Consider the following 26310-nt stretch of genomic DNA (forward strand, 5'->3'; position numbering starts at 1 on the left):
TAAGAAAGAGCAAGACTTTTGGAACTTGTGGTTCAAAATAAGCCTTGAAAATTTGTGTATTAGTAACGTAATCATTATAATAAAGTGAATTTATTTCCAAATTAGGAAAGAAGTCATTCATTTTGATATATTAAAAGAAATAGGTTAACAAATCAAAGAGAGAACTATTATTTATGAAGAAAACAAAAGTACCAAACATTGTATCAATAATGTTGGACTTTATGGGGCGATTAAATCTCCTTACCATGCCAACCCAACGACCCCAAGGGCGTTCACATGCAAGACATATTATGTCTGCAGAATGATATGCTTTTGGTGTATAAACGTTTGTTCCACGGTATAATTCTGTTCTTGATACACTTCAGTAGGTCCACTATCCAAAATCACATGAGTTTAAGGACGAACTCCCCAAAAGCCATACCGAGAAAAGTTGCAACGGTGATACCAAAAATACCAACAAGAATGCCCGGAACAACCAAAGAAATCCACCCTTTAGCAGTGGCCATTCCACAAGCTGTTGTTGGGCCTCCTACGTTTGCATTTGATGCTATGAGTAATTGTTTCAGTTCAAATCGGAGCAGTTTCCCAACTCCAAGTATCACACCCAGATGTATCGCAATCTGGATTAAAGCAAACAGAAATATACTGGGTGCCGTATTGAGAACGCTTGATATGCTCCCACTAGCACCAATGAATGCAAAAAATACCTATTACTCAAGATCATAAGAGAACAAGTTAGATCAATCTTTGCCCAAAAAGAATACAGGAAAAAGTTTGGGCTAATTTAACTATAGAGAAAAAAATATTAGTCCTCTAATTAGGGATGGCAATGGGGCGGAGATGAAGAAGCTCTTATGTGGGGTGGGTGAAAACACTCCTTTAAAAATTTTGAGGAGGGGCGGGTCAGGCGTGCAGCAATTTTTATATACACTGAAGATCGACTATTGTTCTTCTGTTGTTCATCTGTTCCATATGAAACTCTACCCTCTATGAATATAAATCTGTAGAGAATAATTTACCTTTATATTAAACGTCGGAACTAGGTTTCTCAAACTTATCTAATTTACCTATATATGTGCCACCAAGACCATTTAACAGACAAATAGAGTTAAAAGTGTGTCATCATGAATTTATCCTAAATGTCCATGGTGTGCTCTTGCAGTTGTCTTTATTGCGTAAATGATACAGACAATATGCCAGGTTACATTGCGTAAAAGCATGCAAAATTGAAGAAACAGACGGTAAGAAAAATGTCTTTAGTGTCTAAGGCTGTTTTCATTACAATTCAGCATGCAAGAAACTCATGGCAGATATTTGAATTTACTTGTACTTGGTAGAACATAATTTGAAAGAAAAAAAAAAGGGAAGGCTGGCAACATTCAAATAGTCATTTTACATCCAGATATACAGTGGAAACTTACCTGCATCAGAATCATTGCCATAGCCTCACCAGAAGGCGCAAGGTAGGCAAATTGCTTGGGAAATGAAGTTGCTAGAATGACAACAATAGCTGTAATAGTGGGAAGGGTGCCTCCTCGAATACCAAAATGCTTATTCAAAAGATCTCCAGCTTTGCATATAGCAAAGGACACAGCAAGAGCAGTAGCAGTCTGCAATACGGGTAGCTTGTTACCAGATTGTGGTTCCCCGTCAATCTTGTCATCTGAAAAGAGTTCCGAATATTTTTAATTTTTAATTTTATTTTTGGAAAAGGTAACAGAATTTTATATAAATAACCCAACAGAATTTTATATAAATAACCCTTAGCACAAAGTTTGTGCCAAGGAAAACAAAAGTTACAAGGCAAAAACTATTTTCACCAAGTCCCTTACTGGTCCTCGTATTAGTTGCATCTGTAACAAGCTCGGTACATATGACTTTTATGCACCAGCTTAAGGGGGAGTGTTAGAATAAGATTAGGATTGTATATAGTACCTACGTGGAAAAGGATTGTAGTATAGTCTATAAATAGAGCTCAGTGTAATAATGTAGAATAGACAGTTCAATAATATGTTTCCCGTGCCTTTACTTCTCACACTTTCCTCCCAAGCGGAGCTGCTATTATCATTTTCTCCGACAATAACTCCAGAATCGCAGCATTCGTAAGATTGCTGGTAATAGATGTCGTGCTACCTTTGGCCCTAACTTCATCGATTACACCTCCCCTGCATTTCCATCTTCCTTGCTTCTAGCACCCTTGTAGAAATATTTCCCTCATCCACAGCTGTCGTAATCTCCTCTTCAATAAGAAAATAGATTGGAATAGAATCATCTATGACTGTGCCGAAACGGAACTGCTGCTGAAACAGCGAAGGTGGAGGCTCATGCTCCGATCTGCCGTCAGTCCAAAAATCATAGGAGGCCCCAACGATCTCTGATGGGTGATACAGAGCAGAAGCAATATTGGATTATTGGGTACTAGCGGCTGACCAAGGAGTGAAATTAGAAGTGTGTAGAGGGTTTTGGAATGGCAATGGGCTTGTGGGAGGTTTCTCCAATTCAAATCTCCAGCCAAACTCCAACGCTTGGTAAGCATAGTGAGAATATATTCTGATTGAATTGCTGCTGATACCCATTGTAGTAAGTCCCATAACCCATTGCAACTTCCTGTAACCGTAAGGATTGGCGCCATGAAGACCCCACGGTTGAGAATTAAAACTTGGAAACCATGATACTCCATCACCGTGCAGGTCAGAGGATTGATGACTCTGATACCACTGATGCAGTTTTGCAAAGGAAACAGAAATTTAAAATGTAGTTTAGCTAAAGGAAGAGGAAGCTAAGGAAAAAACTAAGATATTCTTCATTCATAGCTTCTGCGAAATAGCAATTTGATTACATATAGGAGAAGGACCAAACTGAAATAAAGAGAACCTAGGGACGAAAAACTAACTTATGGGACTGACATGTAATACATATACAACTTAGTAACTATTAACTAATGCAGCTGTATGCACTAATGAACTACTCTCAAAGCCCTCTATACGATCCCTGCAAGCCTATCCAACTCAGCCCAAATAAAATCACATCTCCCATTTGTAGATTCTGAGAGCATTACTGTATGAATGATTTGCTACTAGTTTGCCAAAACTGTGTAACTAGGGCCTCCCTTTTAATGAAATTTTCTATCTTTATAGCACTCTCCCTCCACCCCATGCTACTTCTAGTATTATAACAGCTCTATGTTCCCCTTGCAAAGCTAATAGGCTCATGAAACGACCATAGCAATAAAACTTCTTGGCACCAAAAAAAAAAAACTATTCATATGATCCCTCATCCTCCATCACTTGAACGCATACCCTTTCCCCATAGATGATATATGTAGTAGCTCGTATATCCGAAGCATGACTTTTCAAGTGAAAGTCGGTTTCCTCATGAAGTTTTCTTGCGCTCTACCCATTCATACCAGATGTCTGATCTGTCCTTTTCGGTAATAACAAAAGAATTATAACCAACACTAAAATAGATTCTGTTAACCATATATAGCTAAGAGAAAGAAACCAAGTTTTTGAAGCAATCACCAAGGCATGATTGATGGAAAAATTAAGTTAAACCAAGGAGAACTGGCGACAGAGAACTAAAATGTTGCCAGAAAGAGTTTTTACACTCTCTCCCAGGGGCTCGTGCCTGAGAGATTTTCATGTTCCTTGAAGATCTATTCATGTTTGACTGAGTTGGGAAGCTTTGGTGAGTTACAAGTTTTATTGGAGCTTCATCTTTTAAAAGCAGGATTTATGCATGAGGTCTTTGTATACAGAAACGCCTTTGTTTCCTCTCTCAATGATAGAGATAAGACAAAGGAGATACGGCAGCCAAATCAAAGCTGAGGTGTTTCAGATAAATAACAAATCATTCTATTACTTTGAAAGACAAGAAAATTTCAACATAGAGTTCCGGGTATTTCAAATTTTACTACTATAGAAGAGATGGAACAGCAAATAGAAAACACTAATTAACAGGTAAAGGAGCCAGGGAATATTTCATCATTTGAACCGGTGTACATACCAGTGGCTGATAGAGTAGCCTCAGCGGGTATTTTAGAAGCCAATGCAAACAACGTTGTGAAGTATACTGCACAAATAAGATTATCAGCAGCCAACCCAGCAGTAACAACTGAAGGTGATGTCTCCAGAGCTTCGGAAATAGCCACATAGTTGACAGCTGAAAGAGAGACAAATGAATTAACAAAATGTCAAATTGTAGATAACTCAGTATGTAGCATAACTCTCTTCCAGAGCAAAATAATAACCATCACAATTACAGATTCAGTAGGTTTAAATCAAGTTTGCTATATTTCCCACAGCTTCTTTATCTGTGAGGTTCTCCATTAGCTCTCTGAATACTATAAAAGGCTGTCAGTAACTTTCATGGTGAAATAGAATATTCTTTCATGTGGATACATTGGGTCTTGTTGTTAAAAAGGCATCAAGATGTTATAGAAGTCTTTATCAATAAAGAGGTTTGAATATATTCTTAAACAAGCGAGACAAGGCTACCAATTTGAAATCGAGAATCACTTCTGAATCCAAATATAAAAATCCAAAGTTGAAACTGAAATCATCTTTAGACAGCACAGTGTTCCCAACTTAGTTTCTAAACCACATGAACGCTTAAGAAGATAAAAAATAAAAAAAAATCTACTTCAGACCACCAGGCCTGACATGTCACAGGTAACCTTCTAGGATTATCTTTTGGGAAAGAAACCGATCATGCTCAATGTGATACTTAGAACCTCCAATTACAAAGTAGGTTGCAGTACTGACATTCCTTACATTCCTTATAAAAGAGGATTTGAAACTTACATCCATGCCAACCATTAACAGACCATAATCCAGTAATGAGAAGCCAACTGGTTGTTTTTCCAACACTTTGGTTTTACAGGAACTCCAGTATCAAGGTATAGTGCCAACTGGTTGTTTTTCCAGCACTTTGGATTTACAGGAACTCCAGTATCAAGGTATAGTGCATTTTTTTAATGAACATCAGTGGAAAAAAGCTCCCATAAGGATGATTGAAAAATACAGATGTAAAAGGATGATCCTAAATTGTACAAGACCACAGAGAAAACAAGAGTATGAATTTACCTCCACCTATGTGTCTTCCCATAAGAGCAGCAGCTATCTTCCAGCCATCTTCACCAAGTGATCGCATCGGAACCATCCAAAAAGCCACCACAGTCCCAATAATAGTTGCAACTGCCAAAACCAAGACGAAAAGAACCGATTAGAAAATGAAAAATCTAGAGCTTTTAATGAGAGAAACTATATGTAACAACTCAACCCCTTGTTTTGAGTTTTAGCACCCCGTTCCTTGATTTGAGACTTCCCTTAGGTTCATATGATGTTTTAGGACTTGTTGGGATGTTTGGTTTGGGACCCAAGGGGTTCAGGGGTGTTTCGGTACACTTGGAACAAATTTAGCTAGTGCAGATTTTCTACTGGTGCAGTGTGCATTGCGATCTTAGCTAGTACAAATTTAGCTAGTGTTGACACTTGGAACAAATTTAGCTAGTGTTGCCCTTCTTCTCGGCGAGGACCTATGGGTTGTTTTATCTGTACTATCGACGAGGGCCGATGCTTTTGGTCTAGCAGTCCTATCTGCACAGGGCTTATGGATTGGTCTAGTGGTTCCAACCACGAAGGCCAAGTGCACATATGTGATTGATTGACGTAGCTTAAGGCCATCAAATCGTTATACCTGTTATGGTTATTTATAGACTGAGATATACACTATTTGCTTTCAGGCATTCTATTGTTGAAGACTTGCTCCACGGGGTAAGACAGAGGAGTGGGTCGATGATCTTACTGAGTCCTTGTGACTCACCACCTACTGCTCTATACAGATCCCTAGTGCTACCGCAAGACATACTTGATCTACTTCGAGGTGTTCGGGGCTTTCAATAGAGGTGAGCCAACATCTGTTCGTGTTGGTATCTATCTAGTTTATTTCATTATATTTCTGTTTTTGGGACTGCATCCCTAGATCTTTGTACTCAGATTCTATTAGATGCCCCTTGACAATGTCTGTTGGATTATGGTTGGTTCTAGATTGTGTATCAGCTATTTTGACTTTCGTTGTTATTAAGATCTAGTCTCTCATCTATTACATGCTTTCCATTTTGGCTTAATCATATATGAAACAGTGAATAGTAGTGGTTCGTCTAGTGGGTAGCAGCTTGTTAGGTGCCAGTCGCGGCTCATGAAAATGGGTCGTGACGATTGACTGTCTTGTCTCTCTGTGACCTATAGGTCACGGGTCCAAGCCGTGGAAGCAGCCACTAATGCTTGCATTAGGGTAGGTTGTATACATCACACCCCTTGGGGTGCGGCCCTTCCCAGACACAGGACGCTTTGTGCACCGGGTTGCTCTTACTTACGATCGATGTGTCTGCGCTTCTCGATAATCAGACAATGAAAATAATAAAATTTCATTGTATAGTCAGAAGTTAGACATCTCAGTTATACCAAGAGCTGTCGAATTTTTTTTCTTTTTTACTTTTTCTTTTCTTTTTTCGAAAAGATAAAGGATGTAGGATATAATGAATGACCGTAGGAGGCCTTAAAGAGCTTCAGTTCACTTGGTTGCAGATTATCTCATTCTTTCTCTAGTTAAACTTATGAAAATCTGGAAAGAGTAGAATACCCAAAATTCTGTAATTACCTATTACCTGCTAGGTACTAGCCAGTTCAATAAGATCTACCTGGCAATAGAAAATCGTAAAGCACCAAAATTTTGTGACAAAGGCTAAATCACCTCTCTTTATCAAGTACTATTAGGTTGATGAATCTCATTTTCTAGGCTAATATCTTGGGAGCAGATTATTTCATTCTTTCTCCGCATAAATAACAAACTGTAGCTTCTAGTACTTTTCAAGTGGTTTCTTGGCAAGTGCCATCATGTTAGCTTTTCAAACTAATCTGAGAAGCTGAGCCGAGTTCTTAACACAGATCCTTGAAGACACATAAATATTTGAGAAACTTGTGCTAGGTATAAGTAACATGAAGAATGCTGAAAAATGTGTTGATGAACAAAACTAGACAACAAAGTTGTATTTTATATGGAGGACAGGGAGATTTGATGGAGGAAAAAGGGCTTCCCTTGTTTCCTTTTTGGATGAAAAATATATGGGAAAGAATTTTACTGGATTTGAAATATATCCTTTTTAGCCTCCACCCTATGTATAAGCCTCGCTCTTGTTTTGTATCCTCATTTAGCTATTGAAAGAAAGAACAAACCAGTCTGTGAGCTTTAGCCGAAAACCAATGCGAGCTAAGGCCATTATGTTCATGAGCAGTTGAAAGAATAAAAACATAAATCTGGAGCCTCTACTCATCAAATTGGAGAAATATCATCCAACTTAAACCTAACTATAGAGCATGTACAACTTTAAGATCAATGATATAATAATATTAATAATAATAATAATAATAATAATAATAATAATAATATTAATAGTTTGAGCTGGTCATTCCAAGCATTCCAGGGCAGAAAAGTACTATCAGTTTGCATGATTAAATTTGCAGTAGATGTGCCATATGAAAAAGTCAAGCATCCCATTACCTGATCCAAGCAAAAAAGCCAAGAGCAGCGTTCCAGTGGACTTTAATACTCGACGCATATCGGCTCTAAACAACAGCAACGGAACAGCAAGCGGAAGCAAGAATCCTGTCACAATTTTATATGCTGGCGCATCACAAGCTATAATGCCCAAGTTACTTGCGGCGAGACCAACCAGTGTACTTACTAGTGCACCACTTAGTGCACCCCCAACCTTGGTCTTCTCCGACCTTCAATTTTACAAGACCAAAACTTATCAATTCGTTCGCCATGATTATACCAAAAAAAAAAAAAAAAAGTTATATAGGTACTCTCTCCGTCCCAACTTATGTGGCACTTTACGCTTCTCGAGAATCGGTTTGACTAATCTTTTGAAGCTAAATTGAATTAGACTAGCTCAATATTTTAAAATTAAAATTTGATATCTGAAAACTATAAGGGGTCGTTTGGTTGTTGATAGAGTTATGCAGCTATTAGTAATGCAGGAATTAGTTATGAGGGAATCTATGTATTATTTTATGCAGGGTTAAGTTATCATGTACTCCCTCTATTTCAATTTGTTTGAACCTATTTCCTTTTTAGTCCGTGCCAAAATGAATGACCTCTTTCCTAATTTGGAAACAAATTCACTTTATGAATGATTTACAGCCACACAAATTTTCAAGGCTTATTTTGAACCACAAGTTTCAAAAGTCTTCCCTCTTTCTTAAATGTCGTGCCCAGTCAAATGGGTTCATATAAATTGAAACGGAGGGAGTATTAGTTTATTAATTATTCCATCTTCTATCCTGCATAAAGTTAATAAATAGATTCCCTCATAACTTATGCATGTATTAGTTATGCGAGTTTCTAAACTGCAAACCAAACACCATGTTAGGTGTTTTGAATTTTATACATAGCACAAAAAATGCTACCAAACATGGTATTAGTTACTGATGCAGGAATTAGTACATGGATAACTTAGCTCCTAAACTTAAATGATTACTTCAATTTGAAATATACTTAGTTATGAGGGAATCTATATTTTATTTTATGTATGGATATAATACATGAATAATTTAGCTCCTAACCAGCAACCAAACGACCCCCAAGTACTATAATACACAATTCATGAAAAAAAAAATTTTAAAATATTAGTCAAAGTTCACATACTTTGAATCTCGACAAGCAAAAATTGCCACATAAATTGAGACACACGGAGTAAATGCGAGAATTATGTCCAAAACTAATAATCTAATATACACACACATGGTAGAGTTGATACATAGATGGTGATAGCCCAAGTAGAAAAAGGGAACAGCCGATAATTGAAGTGTGAAACTCACGAAAAAGTGAAAGTTGTGTCTGTTTTTAACCACTATCTCTGATAACTTACCATAAGTTGCAATCCATCTCATGTTAATATGATAGAAAAAATATACTCCCTCCATTCCATAATAAGTGATTTTTTAGGCTTTTCATTTATTTCAAAATAAGTGGTGCTTTAGGATTTCAAGGAGAAATTGATCTTCTTCTTCCAAAATGACCCTTATTTACGTAATCAACAATCATTAAGTTTTTCTTTTTTTACAGGGGTAAGTTAGTAAAAACACTCCTAATTTTCTAGGAGTGAGTACTTTCTTAAAGGGTGTACATAAGCCTAAAAAGTCACTTAGAGCCCATTTGGATTAGCCGAAAAAAAGTGCCTTCTAAACATAAGTGCTTAAAGTACTTTTAAATGCTAAAAGTTATTTTATAAATAAACAGTTAATTGTTTGGATAAAAGTGCTTAAAGGGTTTTTAGAAGTAAGGGTAGTATTAGAATTAAAAGAAAATATAACGTATAAAAGGGTAAAGTTGTTGGTCAAACCAAAATAGTTTTTAAGCAAAAAAAAATAAGTTGAGGTTAAGCAACTTCTTGATTTTAACTTATTTTAAGTACTTTTTAACTTAATTTAAGCTATTTTCTATTTTTACTAAACACTCAAATAAGTTAAAAATGGCTTATAAAGTGATTTGACCAACTTATAAGTCAATCCAAACGGGCTCTTATTATGGAATGGAGGGAGTATTTTAAAATATTGATCAAAGTTCACATAATTTGAATCTCGAGCAGTGAAAAATAATACCACATAAATTGAGACACACAGGCAGTAAATACGACCATTATCTCCAAAAACTAATATACAAGCACACATGAGAGAGTTACTTAATTACCAAATGCCAAAAGCGCCGGCAGTAAAGAGAGCAGTCCAAGTACCCCATTGATCTTGTGGAGAAATAATTGGATAATTCAATTGGGATCTGATATTAGTAGTATTCAACTTCCTCTTATTAGGGAAATACAAAGGTTTATATTTGTTAATATTCTTTGACAATAAAATTGGATGTTGAAGTATTGTATTAGTAGTAATTGATGATGCATTTTGGTGGCGAGAGGAACACGATGTTGACGGTGGTGGTGGAATGCAGGAATTGTTGTGTAGAAATAAATGTTTTAACGCCATTACATCAATGAACAATAAAGACGTGTCGTATTACTATACATATAAAGTGAGATTGATTATATAAATAATCTCACTAATTTGTAAACCGTAAATCAAAGGGTTTAATTAAATTTTAGTTCTCTTACTAGCAAAAAAATATTGCTATATTTTGCTTTTCTTTGTATTGCCTTGATTCATTTTTTAAATGGTATAGTAGGTGTGTTAAAATTTTGAATTTTAAATTTGTCTTTTTTGCAGTGGGTTCCACGTACAATTCTATTTTAACTTAACATTGTATATTTTTATAAATAAGATCTTTTCTTATTTACATGCCTTAAAAGTACTAAGGCTTAATTATGTAATTTAATTAACTTCTTGATCAAAATATAGGGTAATTTTACATTTGAAGGCTTCAAAACGATTCTAAGTTCACCAATGTGCTTCAGTATTACTTTTTATCTACTCTAATTATAAGTTTAAAGATCTTGGATATGTAGTGTTTTTAATTTTTATATATTTATTAGAACAAATGATTTTTTACAGTCAAAAAAGGTATTGATTTTTTTCTCAAATTTATCCTTGTTTAGATAAGTAAATTCTTACATTAAATTTGTACCTATTTAGTTAAAAATAATTTAGTGGAAACACTTTTTACTTTCTGGAGGTGCTTGGAGTGATTGAGGGTATGAGCGTACATTAAAACACCTACAATATGGAATAGACCGGTTTGGATACCTTATAGATTAATTTAGGTAATTTTGGAGCAACATTTTCTTTTTTAATTGAAACATTTATTACGATTTATTTACATTTAAAGTGTGGAAGTATCGTATATTCGACTCTCCATGATTTTTTTTCTCATGGTTTTTGTTTTTTAGTTTCTCATAGTCCGGTCCGATGTCGAGACATCGGAGCTCGACTAAACCCGTATTCGTGCCGCTTAGGCCCATTTGGGGAAGCTCTCCCTAAAGAATTTTTCTGCAGCGGCTCGAAGACTAAAACATCTCGATTAAGGATTATAAGCAACTCATCCGCCGCAACACATCTTTTGCGTGGTCATATTATTCTCTCTATTTGTTTTACATCTCCAAAATTTTGCTTTTTTAATAAGCTCATATATCTTACAAACATAAAAAATTATAAGTTATTAAATTAAGCCATATAGTGTTGAAAATAAAAGTAGTGTTATCAATTAAGATCGATTATCTTTAAAATATCTTGTTTGGTTAATTAAGAGTTAATCCTTTTAAGCATAAAATATATATAAAAATTAAATTGATTCTTGAGTGATCATTTTAATGAATTTAGGTTATACCTTGAATTTCATCTAAAACTAAGGCTAAAAACCACATTTAACTAGCATCCGAAATCCTTGACACATAAAATAATGAGTGAAAAAATTAATAAATATCATTAAGTCTATCCTATTTTTCAAATTAATAATATTTAATTTTAATTAATTATAAAACTTAAAAGTGATAAGCTTTTTTTAAGGAAATCCCAACATTGGATTTGATAAAAAAATAATATTTATAAATATAAACTTGTAATTACAAGAGAGATAACAAAATTTTATTTTATTTTGTTAATTTTTTTTCTTCTTGCTGTTTTTGGAATAGGTAAATTTGGAATATGTATGAGCAAGACATTTTTTTTAATCAAAGGGGTAAAATTGACCCATTTCTAATAAGTTACGATATATTCGACCCTTTTCCCAAAATAGAATGTGTTAGCTTACACACATCAAATGAGTAAGTCACCGCTTGTTGAACTACCAGCCAAAACGTAACGTAAAACACCGCAAACAACCGTCACCAAAAGCCCCTCACTATTAACCACACGTCACCACTACTCTACACGTGGCGTCTTATTACTAGTCCTTCACTAAAATATACTCAAACCCCTGTCATTTATCTTCCTCTGCTTTTTTCCAAATTTGTTTCTTCAAAAAACAGTCAATCAATCTCTTGCAAATGCAACTTTATCTCATAATAGAAGAGATAAAGAAAAAAAACAATAATGTATCTATACATAGATTATCAGAATTCAATTACATAGATTCATACATATATTCAAAACCTAATTTTATTAGCTGTATAAAAACTCGGAGAAAAATCTGAGTTTTTGATCCTTCTTTTATCTTACATTTTTGTTGTTGTTGTTGTTGTTGTTTTTGGAATTGGTAAATCTGGAATCTGCATGAGCGATACGGTGAAAGAAGACTTGTTATTGTTATTGTTGAGAGGAATTTGAACACAACATGTCTGCAATTTTGTGCGGAAAGAGATCTAATTTCTTCGAAGATTTACAATCATCGCCGCCGGTTCCTAAGAGGATCCGTTGCTCGTCATTTTCTCCGCCGCGATCTAATTATTTATCGGCGATTGATCATCTCGTATCGGTGTTTCCAGATATGGACAAACAGGTATATATATATATAAGTAATTTTATTTTATTTGGAGTTTATGTTTGTTTTGGAAGTTTGAGATGTATACAGAATTCATTATTTATCGTTATGTTGTACTGGACTGGAAATGTTGATAATCCTTTATTTATGGTGAAAATTTATTTGGACAAACTTTTTTTTTTTTTTTTTTTCAGGAACTGATGAATTAAGTAGTTTAATTATTTCAGAGAAATTGTTGAAGTTTGAGGTGTATAAAAATCCTTTGTTTATTGCATTGTTTAGCTGGACTGGAAATGTTGAGAATAAAAGGTTATTTGATAATTACAATGAATTTTTTTAAGTTTCTAGGTCGCGAAGTAATTTACGGTGCAAATTCATTTGGACAAACATTTTTTTTTTTTTTAAAAGTTTATTTTTTTAAGTTTCTAGGTCGCGAAGTAATTTACGGTGCAAATTCATTTGGACAAACATTTTTTTTTTTTTTAAAAGTTTATTTTTTTGGAGTTTCTGTTTGCTTTTGAAGTAAACAAACACCTTTGGTAATCTTACACTTTGTTTGGATGGTGGTTACACATTGTTTCGTAATGAATCGTATTAGATTGTATTGTATTGTACTGTATAGTTTTGATGAATACGACGTTTTAATAGATTGTATCGTTTTCGGTCGTTATATAATGTCACAATTCAGCAATTGTGGATACAGGATAGAGTTGTTATAAAATAGGCGGTAAAGGATAAAGTAGGATTATCAGATAATAAGCAAAGTCAAAATGAGAAAAGAAATTAGGTAGCGATGCTATAACACCAAGTCGGTCCTTACATAAAATGATAAGGATGGATTTAACGACATAATACAATGAAATTTAAATATCAATCAAAACAAACATTGTATTTAAACTAACAACTCAATACAATATAATAGATAAGAACCAGTCCAAACAAGTTGTTATTTATTGTACTGGACTGGAAATGTTGAAAAGACAAAGAAAGCTTATTTGATAATTACAATGAATTTTTTGAAGTTTCAAGGCCGCGAAGTAATTTACAGTGCAAATTCATTTGTACCAGACAGGTTTCTTTATTTGAAATCAATAATTACACTGCCAATTCATTTGAGTTTCAGCTTTTGGTTTGGAAACCTTTAGCTGTAACATCCTTCGTTTATCTGTTGTATGAATGTTGACTGACAAAAGAGGGTTGATTGTATATAGTTATTCTATTTGATTTAGCTTTTGATGTGGCGGATGATAGCATTTTAGTGAAATTTTGGAAGTTTCGAGGTCATTAAGTAATTCACAGTCCAATTCATTTGGATAAACAGGTTTTTTTCAAAAACCAAAATTTTAAGTAATTTAGTTATTAGAGAGCAACTCGTATGGAGTTTCAGCTTTGTTTTGGAATGTTGGCCGTAAATATCATTTCTTTATATCATTATTGTGTCGGACTGGACACATTGATGTATGAAGAATATGTTGATTATCTTTTGTTATTTTAGTTAAGCTGCATCATTGTATTCCTTACCGGAGGCGCAGATGTAATCAGCTTTCGTAACGAACAAAAAACATTTTGTTGAGAGTTAATTTAATATCAACATCTGTGGTGTCATTTGCTGCTGGTTTGATTGCAATGTATGGATCACTTGACACAAGTGTCAGTAGAATTTAGCATTGCCTTGGATCTTGATCAATATTTTGATCTGATGCCACTGCAAGCAGGAAATTAATTTTATCACTTGCTTGTTTTTTTTTTTTTTTTTTTTTAAATTAGACAGAATATAAATTCATAGTCACGAAGGTTGGAAAATTTCAAGGTCATTACAGTTGAATGTGGGGATTTGTGATGTGTGCTGCATTAGTGTTAGCGTTTAAAGGAGATGTCGAAGTAACGGTGAGTGGGTGCTTAAAAGAAATATGATTTCTGAACAACGCTATCCGGTATTAGCACGTGAAGTCGTGTCGTTAGCGCACAAGCTGAGGTTGAGCAACTTCTGCATTTTAGTTTAATGATGCGTCTTGAGCCTCTTTTTTTCCCCAAGCTTGCACGACATGCGTAGACCCATGATTTTGGTCCATTTAACTAACTGGATGCAGTAGTTTTTATCTGAGAAATGCTTCACTTTTGAGTTTAAGCAGTAGTTTGGTGAAAGGGATTTAGAGATGTGTAGATAATGACTGCAAAAAGTCGTGGCTTGTGCAAATATAAGTCCCAGAAAGGAAACACAAGATCATAGGAAGATATCGTTTTTATTGGCTTTTCCAATGTGGATATATCTTGGAATTACCAGTATGGTTGCTAATTGCTGGTCTTCACTAAGAGCATCTTGAATTGACTCTGCAATTGCACCTTCTAATGAAATCCTGACATTGTTTGGAGTTTATTGAGTGATGCCAGACCTGGAATTGCGAGAGAAGGAGGAGGTCTTGGAGTGTTGTCCCATTTGTACTGATTTTTTTTTTTTTTTTTTTTGAAAGTAAGAACTAGGAGAGCTTTTGAGGGTGTTGAGATGAATTTTATAAAGTTGAGGAGAAGTCCCTTGTCCCTTATTTCTTTTTGGTGCACCCACGATATTCCTTGTTGTATATAAGATTGGGTGTCTTCCATAGGAAACTCTCTTTTTGTAGGTTGTCTCTTGTATATGAGCTTTGTCCATTTTTAATGAAATTTAATTACTTTATCAAAAAATAAAAAATAAAAAACCTCAAATGGCCAGCGGGTTCAGTGGCATTCTGAACTCATTAAGTTAAAATCCTGGATCCGCCTAGATGTTAAGGCATAGTTGATTGAGTTGGTGGATATGTACTTGCACTTGGTTGCATCCACAGTTTGTTGTTTTAACTGCTTAGCTAGTCTGAGCTTTAAAAAGTTACATGTGAACGTTGAATTTGCTAGAGGGAGCGTATTTCGGTTACTCTATCTAAAAAAAGGAGCACTTCAGTGCTCATTCAAATTCCTAATTTGTAAACTACTGAAATTTTCGTTGGTCATAAGTTACACAGTTATGCTGTTGAACTTATAAAAAACAGTTACGCAGTCGAAGTAAGTTTACTGAACAATCATTATTCTCAAGTAATTACTCTAAAATCCTGAATCCTCATAGTTCGACATTTTTATTCTGAGGCACAATAACCTCCTCTATTTCAAATTTCCTTAGCAATCACTTTATGTTTTAATTCAATTATGATATCTATAAAAATAATAAACACTGAGACCCAAATCAAATTAATCCTGTGGAAGCTGCCTTGCCAAATGCCAACATCTTGCTTGTCCTATTTATAGGAAATTCTTATTTTTAGGAAATTAAATAGATATGCATCTAAAATTAAATTATAGTCACAATCATGCTAATTAGGTTGATAGTACTTCTATTCTTTGTATTTGTGGTTGTCGTTTCCCGTTTAAGATTGACATTACGATGATTATTAGTTTAATCTTGCATTAGTTGGTAAAAACTCAGGTCACTATTACGCTTTCACAGCTTATCCATCTGAGGTATCTTTGGTCTTATGGGGAGTTTAATTTCAAAAACCCCATTTGAAGTTTCGTTTTTCTATGATGGGATAGTGAAGAAAGGTAAGTAAGAGGGGATGGAGGGCAACGTCAGAAAGAATGCATCCGGACACCCAAGGGTGTGGCCTAGCGGTGGCTGAAAAGTTGAAAACCGTAGAAGATCAGGGGTCGATTCCATAGTGATTTCATGCCATCTTCCTAAGCCTTGGTAGATAGAATTACCTGGTATCTTTGCTGGTGGGAGATAGCAAGTAACCAGTGGAATAGTCGAGGTGTATGCGAGTTGGTAAGTAGTTGCTTTACTTGGTTACTGGCAGACAAGGCAGTCCTTGCACAGGACAACTTAACTAGAAGGGGTTATCAGCTGTATTCCAGATGTTGTTAGCAGAGACAATCAACCATCTCTTTCTAAGCTGCAAATGGATGGATCAATTGTGGAAAATGTTCATCAACCTGGGAATTGGATGGGTAATGCCAGAAAGTATACTGGATGTCTTAGTCATTTGGATGGAGAGGTTAGATTATCCAGTCAGCAAGAGATGGAGTATTGTCCCAGCATGTGTTTAGTGGACAATATGGAAAGACAGAAATCAAAGATGTTTTAAAGATAAAGGAAGCACTATCCAGAAGTTAAAGATGAGTTGTCTAGTCCTTATTACTTTTGGTGTAAACAAGTATATATAGAAGACACAGAAGATATTTTTGATGTTTGAGATTACAATTAGATCGGTGAGGAAGTAGGACCCCCCTTGAAACTCTAAAACCTTTTGGTTTGACCACACAGCTTGTGCAGTCAACTTTATATATGAAAACTTGTTACCACTCTCAAAAAAAGAATAATGACTACAGATCTCGTATGAAATTTGTCAAATAACTATATAAGTTTCAGTCCAAAGTGTTTTATGTTTGATATAAGTTGCTCGGATTCGAATGCGAGTATCCGATACGGGTGCGGATCTAAAGGTCGGATATCATCGCATGAATTTTAGGATTCAGGGATGGATCCGAGTGCGGATACGGGTACTAAGATACTGCCAATAAATGTATATTACGACATACAAAGTATATATGTCGATTAATTAAAGCTATTGAATGAAAACTAATAAAATTTAATTCTTTATAAACACCTAATGTTATATTCATCAGATATCTTGTGTAATAGCACACATTTTTCATATTTTATATAACTATATATAACATAAACCCAAAAATCAAATTAAATACCCAATCAATCTTTACTTCTCGGTCATAGATGTAGTCAAAGCACCTAAGGTAAGTCGGTCAATTCTAGTGTGGATTCTGCAACCACACCCATACCCATGTCATGTCGACACGGGTGCGACAAGGATTTTGAAGAGTTCGAGCAACATAGTGATTGTCAATATAAACAACTAGGTGGTAAAGTTATTAGTGCAAGGGTATAATCTCTTTTATTAACAGCTCCTCGCGTTATTTTCCTAAGACCAATCCATAAAAGGATAGCTTTTGCGAAATCATTCAATATCTTATTCTAACTTAAAAGAAGAAAGGGAATTAAGGAAAAGGGCAGAGCGAATTTGCTTGAATAGGGTAAAAGAAATGGAGGCTCGCCTCCGGGGTGCTTTGCGATAAGAATGTGTCGCCTAGGCTGAAAGGGAAGTTCTACAGAGTGGTGGTTAGACCAACAATTATTATATGGGGCAGAGTTCTGACCAGTCAAGAACGTTCATGTTCATGCGGATGCTCAGGTGGATGTGTGGTCATACTAGGAGAGTTATGATTAGGAATGAAGATATACGAGACGAGGTCGAAGTGGGCTCCGTGAAGGACAAGATGAGGGAAGCGAGACTGAGATGGTTCGGGCATGTGAAGAGGAGGTGTGAAGATGCACCAGTTAGGAGTTGTGAGAGATTGGCGATCACAAGAGTTAGGAGAGGTAGGGATAAGCCGAAGAAGAACTAGGGGGAGGTGATTAGACAGGATATGGCAGCTCCAGCTGACTGAGGACGTGACCTTAGATTGGAAGATTTGGAGGTCGAGGATTAGGATCGAAGGTTTTAGGTAGTTGAGTTTTGTCGCGCTGTGTGTGAGAGAGGTGGGGGGCTGAGGACATGACCTTAGATGGGAAGATTTGGTGTTCGAGGATTAAGATCGAGGGTTAGTAGGTAGTTGAGTTTTGTCGTGTTGTGTGTGAAAGAGGTGGGGGGCTAGCCTTTCCATCTCGTTTTCTCCATTTCTTAGTTGTATCATTTTGGAATTGCGTAGATCATTATCTTTACGTGTGTATTACTATGTTGCGCCATTTGTTTTGTATCTTGATATCTTGCTATCTTATTTTTCTTGCAATCCTGCATTAATTACGTTTTTTTTTTAGTCGAGGGTCTATCGGAAACAACCTATCTACCCCGCAAAGGTAGAGGTAAGGTCTGCGTACATCTTACCCTCTCCAGACCCCATTTGTGGGATTGCACTGGGTATGATGTTGTTGTTATTGTTGTTGTAGCAGTAGTGAAGGTAGTAGTTTTCTCATTATAAGTCAATATCTAATTTTTTTTTTTTATAAGGTAAATAATATATGTCAATATCTATTTGTCATAAAAAAACTCTGTGGGTGAAGTGTAAAACTTGTATCCTGTTAGAGCATTCTATGATGGAAGCCACTCTATCAGGTTCATTAATTTTTTTGTTAAGTGTTTAGAATTGATGAAATCCTGAAAGAAATTGCTTATCCACCAGCTCTAGTTTCAAATACACATAGTAGGATTGATAAAGAACAAAGAGGGACATCTACAGAAGCATCAATTACAGATCATTGGTTTGTGAAGGTCGTTGCTTCCTCTAAGAGAGAAAAAAGGCTTTTGTTTTTGTAACGTAATAAGGTTTTGGATTATCTGAAAATATTGCTAAAACTAATTATTACAACACTCCAAATACCTTCCAAATAACTTTCAACTTCTAAAAGAATTAAATTGGTTACCGGCTTACTTTTGGTAGGTGTCATTTGTAATTTGTATGTTGACTTTACCTAATCCAAAGCCTTGTTACCTTATAGAATGCAGGTATAACCATCAAAAGAAACACGTTCCATCTGGTTCCTACTAGAGCTATTTCAATTTCTCTTTGATTTCTTCTACTAATACTGTTACTTGGATTTAAAGTTCGCGATCGTTATTTTATTCTAAGAGGATTTCTATCCAATCTGATGGATCCAAAACTGGTATGGTGTTTACTGATTTTCATCTAGTGATATCATCGACGGATCTAACCTTTTTATTTTTTATTTTTTATTTTATAAATAAAACAATTCTATGAGGTTGTTGATTTTAGGTTTTGATAACATTGATTTGTAGGAGCTAGTTTTAGTTCCTGGTCACATTTCTATGACCTAGATAGCCAGTTATATGGCATAGTTTCCTACAGCTTTTCTTGATCAAATGTTTGTTTACCCTGAAAAGGGGAGAATTTAACCTAGAGATTCATTTTTTTAGTTGGTTGAGAGAGCTCTTCAAGAATGTGGCGATGATCTGGATTCTGCCATCAAAAGACTAAATGAACTTCGCTTGGGGTCTGCTGAGAATCTGGGCCCCCTCGGAGGAAGATCTGATGAAACGGAGGAGACCGGCACTCAGATCTTAACTCAAGGTAAACATCGATATTTAGTTTGATTCTTAATTGCTTGTTACCCGATGTTTAATTCTTTTCCTCTTTGAATCTATTTTAACTGAAACTTGGGGAATGACTTCAAGTAGTTTCTTTTGTGACATCCTTTGTTTGTGTGCAATAATCACGTGCTATATAATATTATTGCAAAACAAGACAATTGTGCCATTGGGGGGGGTGGGGTGGGGGGTGGGGGGTGTTGGGGGCAAGTGATTATGTGACGCAACTTATAAAGACATGTCAAAATTGTGAATCTGTAATTTGTATGCATTGTAATTTGCTTTCTCTTGATGTTTGTTCAGTAGTATTCACTATTCAGTGCATCTATGTGATGTTTTCATTGATCAGTCTAATACCCTGTTCCTTCCTTGTCGAATCTGATGTGTTTTTTTTTGTCTTCTCACATGGATGAAAATGTATGTCAGTATCCTGGCAGTTTGCCGCTCGTGCTATGTCTTGTGTATCATAATGGCTATGCCGAGTTTTTATATCGTGCTGGTTTAAGAACTGCTTATAATTTTTACTAGAAGGCATACATAACTAGTGTTTTCTGCACCCTTTAATTGGAGGAATTAGTCAGTTGTAGGCATTTTCTGATTCATAAACTTGATTCTGTTTCACAAACTTAATACTTCCACAGCTGCTTATGGTAAATTCCTGCACTACTTTATTACTTACCGACTTTGATGCATATTTATTGAATTTTAGGGGCTACTCAATTCTTTACTCTTTGTTGTGGTGGAGAAGTGGATGCATAGAAATGTAAAGAAAATAATGAGCAGTTATTTAAAATATTTCTTTTCTTTGCTTGTCTTTGACTTGTCAAAATGTTGATATGGCAATCAGAGTCCCTTCAAGCCCAACGTGATGTTCATTTATTAATGCCAGTTTGTTGTTATGGGTAAGCTTTTTAGTTGTTTTTAAGAGAAATGTCTTGTTTCTTTAAATGGAAAAGGGTCATATTTGCCCCTCTACTTTCTAATATTGTTTATATCTACACTCCCTTATACTATTCGACTCTAATGCTGTTGAACAATAAATTATTAAAGTTTTCAGGTGCTAGAAAAAACACTAATAGTATAACGGCAGAGGGGTAGATTTGGACCAAAGTATAACGACAAGGGTATATAGTCAAATAGTATAGCGAAGGGTAGATATGAAGAATACTAGTAGTAGAGGGGAAAATGTGACCCTTTTCCGTTCGTTAAAGCACTTTACTTTTGCCAAATTGCCTTACTGTATGACCCTGACACCGGACTGAAACTTTTGTTTGCTCTGGGCATTTGTTTTCTTAACTGGTGAGCTGAGGCCACGGATTACCACTGTGCTTCGAGACCCTGTTGAGAAAGATGGGTGACCTGGAAAATTCAGGAGTTAACTGCCACAATGGAGTAAAAGTGTAAAACTGCAACCAATCTTGCTTTATTACATGCTTGCTGAAATGATGAGTGATGTCCCTCTGAGCTCACTTTCTGTTGATACTTTTACCATTGTTTCTTAGGTGTATCATTACGTTTGTTGGGTTCTTTTGAAGTTCACTAGCACAAGTCTGTTTATACTGGTAGTCTCCTTTCACATTTTGGTGCAGGTAATGGTGGGCCCACTCCTGTAGAGGATTCATCTGCAGCAAAAGAACTGCACATGGAGAAAACAGAATGGGTGGAGGTGATTGTTAGAGAGATGAGTAGTGCCTCAAATATAGATGATGCTAAAGCCCGTGCTTCACGAGTTCTTGAGGTCTATGAGAAGTCCATTTGTGCCCACTCAACAGAGGCAACAGCTCGAGTTTTCCAGCAGGTGGTCCAGAAATGTTAACTTTATTTTGTCTGTGTAACACTATGCCCTCTTTTTTTTCTATTGTTTTTATTCGCTTCACCTGTCTATCACTTACTATGGGCATGATATTCAGTTGTTTTTGGAGGTCCTCAATAGGATGTAGCTGTTAGGAGACGTCAATTGTTGCATAAAAATATGGAAAGCAGATATAGAAAGAAATAAAAATAGGGTTTCCGCAGAATGTAAAGCAAACATCAAATATGATTAGATGGTAATGATACCTTTCTAAAAAAATGTTTAGATGGTTGAGGAGTTAATGTTTGATAGGCTGTTAATATAGATTAGTAGTGTTCTTTCCTTAGAGCCACTCTCCCCCCTCTCCTCACCCCAACAAGCAAGCACCAAATATCCGTGTTTGTGAGGGTTGGGGTTGGAGATGCACTAGGTATTCCAGGCTAGTGATCTTATTTTGGTATGCCACCTTTACTTCATTCTGTCTAAATTTTGTGGCTTTAAAAAAATGTTACTCTCACTTTCTCAGTGCTGCCTTTTGACATCAATAATACTTACCATTTCCAAAAAAAAAAAAAAAAATGTTATTCATACATTTATATTGATGGTATTTTTCAGGAAAACATCATGCTCAAGCAGCAGTTAGAAGCTACTATTCAAGAGAATGCTATTTTGAAGCGAGCATTTACAATTCAACGTGAGCGTCAGAAGGAGTTTGAGGATAGAGGGGATGAGGTGAATCAGCTGAAGCAAATGGTGGCTCAGTACCAGGAGCAGCTGAGAACGCTTGAGGTCAGATTACCCTCTTCATATTTATTACTTGCTTTACACCATCTGGGAACAAAGATAAAAAGTTGAAGAGATATGAGGACTAAAATCTGGTTGTGAAGCATGCTTCCTTCTATAGAAAGGGGTAGGATGAACATCCCTCTGGCTTCCCAAATCCCAACACAAAAACTTTGTTGTTGAAGAGTCCGGAACCTAAATGACAAGACAAAAGGGACCAAAGTACCTTTAGCGTCAGCAATTATTGCGTTAAAGGAGTTAACCTTAATGTCCAGTTAACTCTGTTAAGGCAAGAATTTCTTGCGCTAAAGGGGTGCCTAAATTTTAGGCACCACTTCTCCCACACTTCGTAATGTTTAGGTTCCAGGTGGCCCTTTTTGGGGTTGTAAAATTCCCGAAGTAAGTTTTTTTTTTTTTTTTTTGCAACTTTTTTATAATTATAATTAGGTTTAAGTGTGTTATTTTTTACGGTTTAGGTTTAAGTGTGATAACTTTTAGTTAATGTCGAGATCTTTACTCTATGTTAATTGTTTGACTAGAAAATATAAGTAATACTGGTATTAGTTGTACTAGACATAAATTTGCAACCTAACATTGTACTAACATTTGATACCAACATTATTCTACCTAATACATCCTACCAAACGACCCCTAAGAGTTTATGGCCAGAGATCGTGAATTGTTTTATGGGAGTTCCAGCTCAATATTTTTAATTTTCTGTTTCCACGTCACTTTTCATGTATGACATAAAGTGATTCTGTGTTATCAGGTTAATAACTATGCGCTCACGATGCATCTCAAGCAGGCGCAACAAAGCAGCTCTATCCCCGGGCGCTTCAATCCGGACGTGTTTTAATGTATATTATGTCCTTATTAACGGGTAGGATAGCAATAGTCATGTCCTACCATCGCTATAGGCAGCTCTTGATTCTGGGGATGATATTAAAGCCAGAATCTGTGTTGCTTGGTTGAAGCCACCTTGTGCTGTTACAAGCCAATGGGGGTGGCTATAGTATCTAGTAAGTTATAGACATGGTTTTACTTGCTTTTCTGTTTGTACTTCAAATTAGACTATGAGTTTATACTTTTCTGGTCTTTTGTTAATGATAAAAAAAACTATTTGACTGATAATTAATATGCTTTAGGATTATGTTTCAATCATATATTGGGCTCTGTTGCATAGGTGGTGCTTGTTAGGGCCATTTCATGGTAGTTGAAATGGCCTCCCGCTCACCTGTTTTACCAAAATTTCACCCATCTTTAGGGTCCAAGTTGTAGTTGTCCTCTGCTGAACTTTTAAAGGGAGGTTCTAAGTCACCTGGGCTATGGATTTTTTTATTGTTTGATTCTCGAAATCATCTCTTGAAAAAAAAGGCCCTCGGGTCCAGACTTATAAATCAATGGGAAGCTACGCGAGGTTCCTTAATTAAAGGGGAAATTTAAACTAAAGGATGAAGATAGGGAACACCTCTTTGACAAAAGGAGGCTACATTCCAAGTGTTTCAGTTGACTTTGATTAGACTAACACATAACTTTGATTAGACTAGACTGCCAGAGAGAGGAACGTGCCAATGAGGGCACTGCCAAGTATTGTAGATAAACCAAGAAGTTGAGAGTATATTATAGCTGACTCCACCATGGGTTAGCCCATAAACTACAGGACACACGAAATATTACTTAGTCAAGTAGAAAGACTCACTTGAGTAGGGGTGGACGTTCAGTTTTTTGGTTCGGTTTTATTAAATTTCGGTTTGGCTATTTTGGGTTTGGTTTTTTAAAGGTGGATACCAAACACCGAACCAAACTAGTTCGGTTCGGTTCTTTCGGTTTCGGTTTTTTAAAGTTCGGTTCGGTTCGGTTTCGGTTTTTTCAATTCGGTTTTTTTAATATAATATTAGAAGCGATTCCATTGACACTAATTCATATTCTCAAAAGCAATAAAACATAAAACTGATAAATTGAAATCAAAATCAAACAAACAGGATACACAAAATAGAAAACTATAATCATGACATAGGATTACTAGGTATTATATACATATCGTAAGAATAATTAAGAAAATACATAAAGGACATACATTAATCCTAAAGAGACATCCTAGTTAACTTTCTTTGTTAAGGATATTTGACTTTTTCAATTGAAATGGAAAATTAGGGATACAAATGCAAAATAAGACTTATTACATTTGGGTTTTTTTTTGCTTTAAACTTAATGGGCACCGACTATTTTAATTTTTTTGGGTCATGTATTAAATTTCGGTGCGCGTTCGGTTTTATCAAACTTCGGTTTTATCAAACTTCGGTTCGGCTATTTCGGTTTCAGTTTTTTGACGATGGACACCAAACACTAAACCAAACTAGTTTGGTTCGGTTCGATTTGTTGAAGTTTCGGTTCGATTTTTCGATTTTCGATATTTATGTCCAGCCCTACACCTGAGAGCAATCGAAGTTTCGGTTCGATTTTTCGATTTTCGATATTTATGTCCAGCCCTACACCTGAGAGCGAGAAGACCAAGTTAGAGACTATTAGACGTCTTATATTTCTCTTTTGACAAAATTAGAAAAAAGATCAATACACTGTCCTTCAAAGTTTGTGCTTTATTTTCAATTTTTTAATGCTATAGTAGTTGAAATGTGGCCCCAATTAATTATAGTAGCTTGCTGGCCAGCAGGTGGTTTAGATCTCCTTATTGTGGGTGTGTTCCGAGATTTGAGATCCACATTAACACGAACTCAACTTTCTTTTTTCCTGTATCTCGTAAATTAGTGACTGGAAGCTGGAAATCCGGGCACAAAAGTATTCAAAAACAATTGGCAGTGCAGTGATTCTTTATTATCATTGTAGCAGCAGCCGATTATGTTGCTTGAACTCTTCAAAATATCAACATGCATGTTTGATCCTCTAAAAGTAGTGCATTTTTTGAGGATATGGTATGAGCGCAATAACATTTATGTAGAGTCTGAGCAACATAGAGAGTTTAAACAATTTTAGTTTTGAATCCATATTCTAGAAGTAAATTCAGTGTTGAGAATTTCAGATATCAAACTAATCAAGTTTAAGTATAGGAACCATTTCTGGAATGGAGACCATTCCTGGAATGGAGTTTAACTAACTGTTGGTTTACTTTCTTTCCCGGGTTATATACTCACTATTTTAGTGAAGAACGAGTAGCTGTCACTGGCATTATTTTTGCAATAACCAGGTCAGTGCATAAAAATATAACAACATCAACATATCCAGTATAATTCAACAAGATTGGGTTTGGAGAGAGTAAAATATATGCAAACCTTATCTCTACCTTGAGAGGTAAGGAGGTTATTTTAATAGCAACATATAATAAGATTGATGCAGTTAAAGAAAGAAAAAAAAGAAACAATCAAGTTATAATAGAGATCTAAAAATTTAAAATAAGCGAAAGAAAAAGGATAATAATACACCTAGTACTGAAAGAAATCATCGCAGTCCCTGCTAGCCCTCTACCCTGTATAAAAATATAAAACTGAACAGAAAATCCTTTGTCAAATTGGAGTAGGTTTCTCCAGAAGGAGAAGACCCTTTGTCATACGGCAAGTACAGTTTCATTAAGTTCAGATGACTTTGTGAAGACAAAGACTTTGAAATGTCACAATAATCAGATTAATAGGTCAATGTTTTTTTGTTGCCACTTGCCAGTCATCAACTTGTGACTAGACTTGGTTTAGACTTTAGACGTGGACTCCTCTTATATGCTATGCCACTTAATTACCTTATTTGTGTACCAAGTATTTTCAAAGTCTACCTTTAACGTCTCAGGTGATGTATGCTACCCTTTCGTCCGAAATTACGTGAAGGTGTTTAATTGGACATAAAATTTTTTTAAAAAAATTAAAATTTATGATCTAAAATAAGTTATAAAAGTTGTGACTGTAAATTATTTTAATAAAGTAAAATAAAAAATTTAAAATTAAATTGTTAAATATAAAATCTTCTAGATACGACAATTACTCCTAATATCAACATAGTGGTTACTGTTAGGTTAAACTCATCTTAAAGCTGAAATGAGAAGAAGTAAAGTTTTTATATTTTGTTAATCATAAGATTGAGCTTTTACTAGAAGCTCGGCTATGAGTTGATTGACCGATTCTCCCTTAAATTTCATACTAACAACTAGGGAGCCATACA

General features: G+C 35.4%; 2 protein-coding genes across 3 annotated transcripts; one reads left to right on the forward strand and one right to left on the reverse strand.

The window, feature by feature from the left end:
• Positions 1-191: 191 nt before the first annotated feature.
• On the reverse strand, positions 192-10068 carry LOC132039840 (uncharacterized). Its single transcript, XM_059430367.1, has 6 exons — positions 9754-10068; positions 7561-7787; positions 5085-5195; positions 4006-4161; positions 1422-1663; positions 192-707 (listed from the first exon to the last, which is right to left on the reverse strand). The coding sequence occupies exons 1-6, from the start codon at positions 10041-10043 to the stop codon at positions 384-386; spliced, it is 1350 nt and encodes a 449-aa protein (XP_059286350.1). The 5' UTR covers positions 10044-10068; the 3' UTR covers positions 192-383.
• Positions 10069-12112: 2044 nt separating this feature from the next.
• On the forward strand, positions 12113-23280 carry LOC132039023 (uncharacterized). Of its 2 annotated transcripts, XR_009410336.1 has the most exons (6): positions 12113-12447; positions 19404-19557; positions 21164-21372; positions 21982-22155; positions 22919-23116; positions 23163-23280. XR_009410336.1 is itself a non-coding variant. In XM_059429556.1 (5 exons), exons 1-5 carry the CDS (start codon positions 12283-12285, stop codon positions 23003-23005), a joined length of 789 nt encoding a protein of 262 aa, XP_059285539.1. In that variant the 5' UTR covers positions 12113-12282; the 3' UTR covers positions 23006-23280. The 2 variants fall into 2 exon arrangements, 1 of the variants encoding a protein (XP_059285539.1); XM_059429556.1 differs by having other exon boundaries at positions 22919-23280.
• The last annotated feature ends 3030 nt before the right edge of the window (positions 23281-26310 follow it).

The sequence above is a fragment of the Lycium ferocissimum genome, chromosome 12 (genome assembly GCF_029784015.1).
Source record: "Lycium ferocissimum isolate CSIRO_LF1 chromosome 12, AGI_CSIRO_Lferr_CH_V1, whole genome shotgun sequence".
Taxonomy (NCBI): domain Eukaryota; kingdom Viridiplantae; phylum Streptophyta; class Magnoliopsida; order Solanales; family Solanaceae; genus Lycium; species Lycium ferocissimum.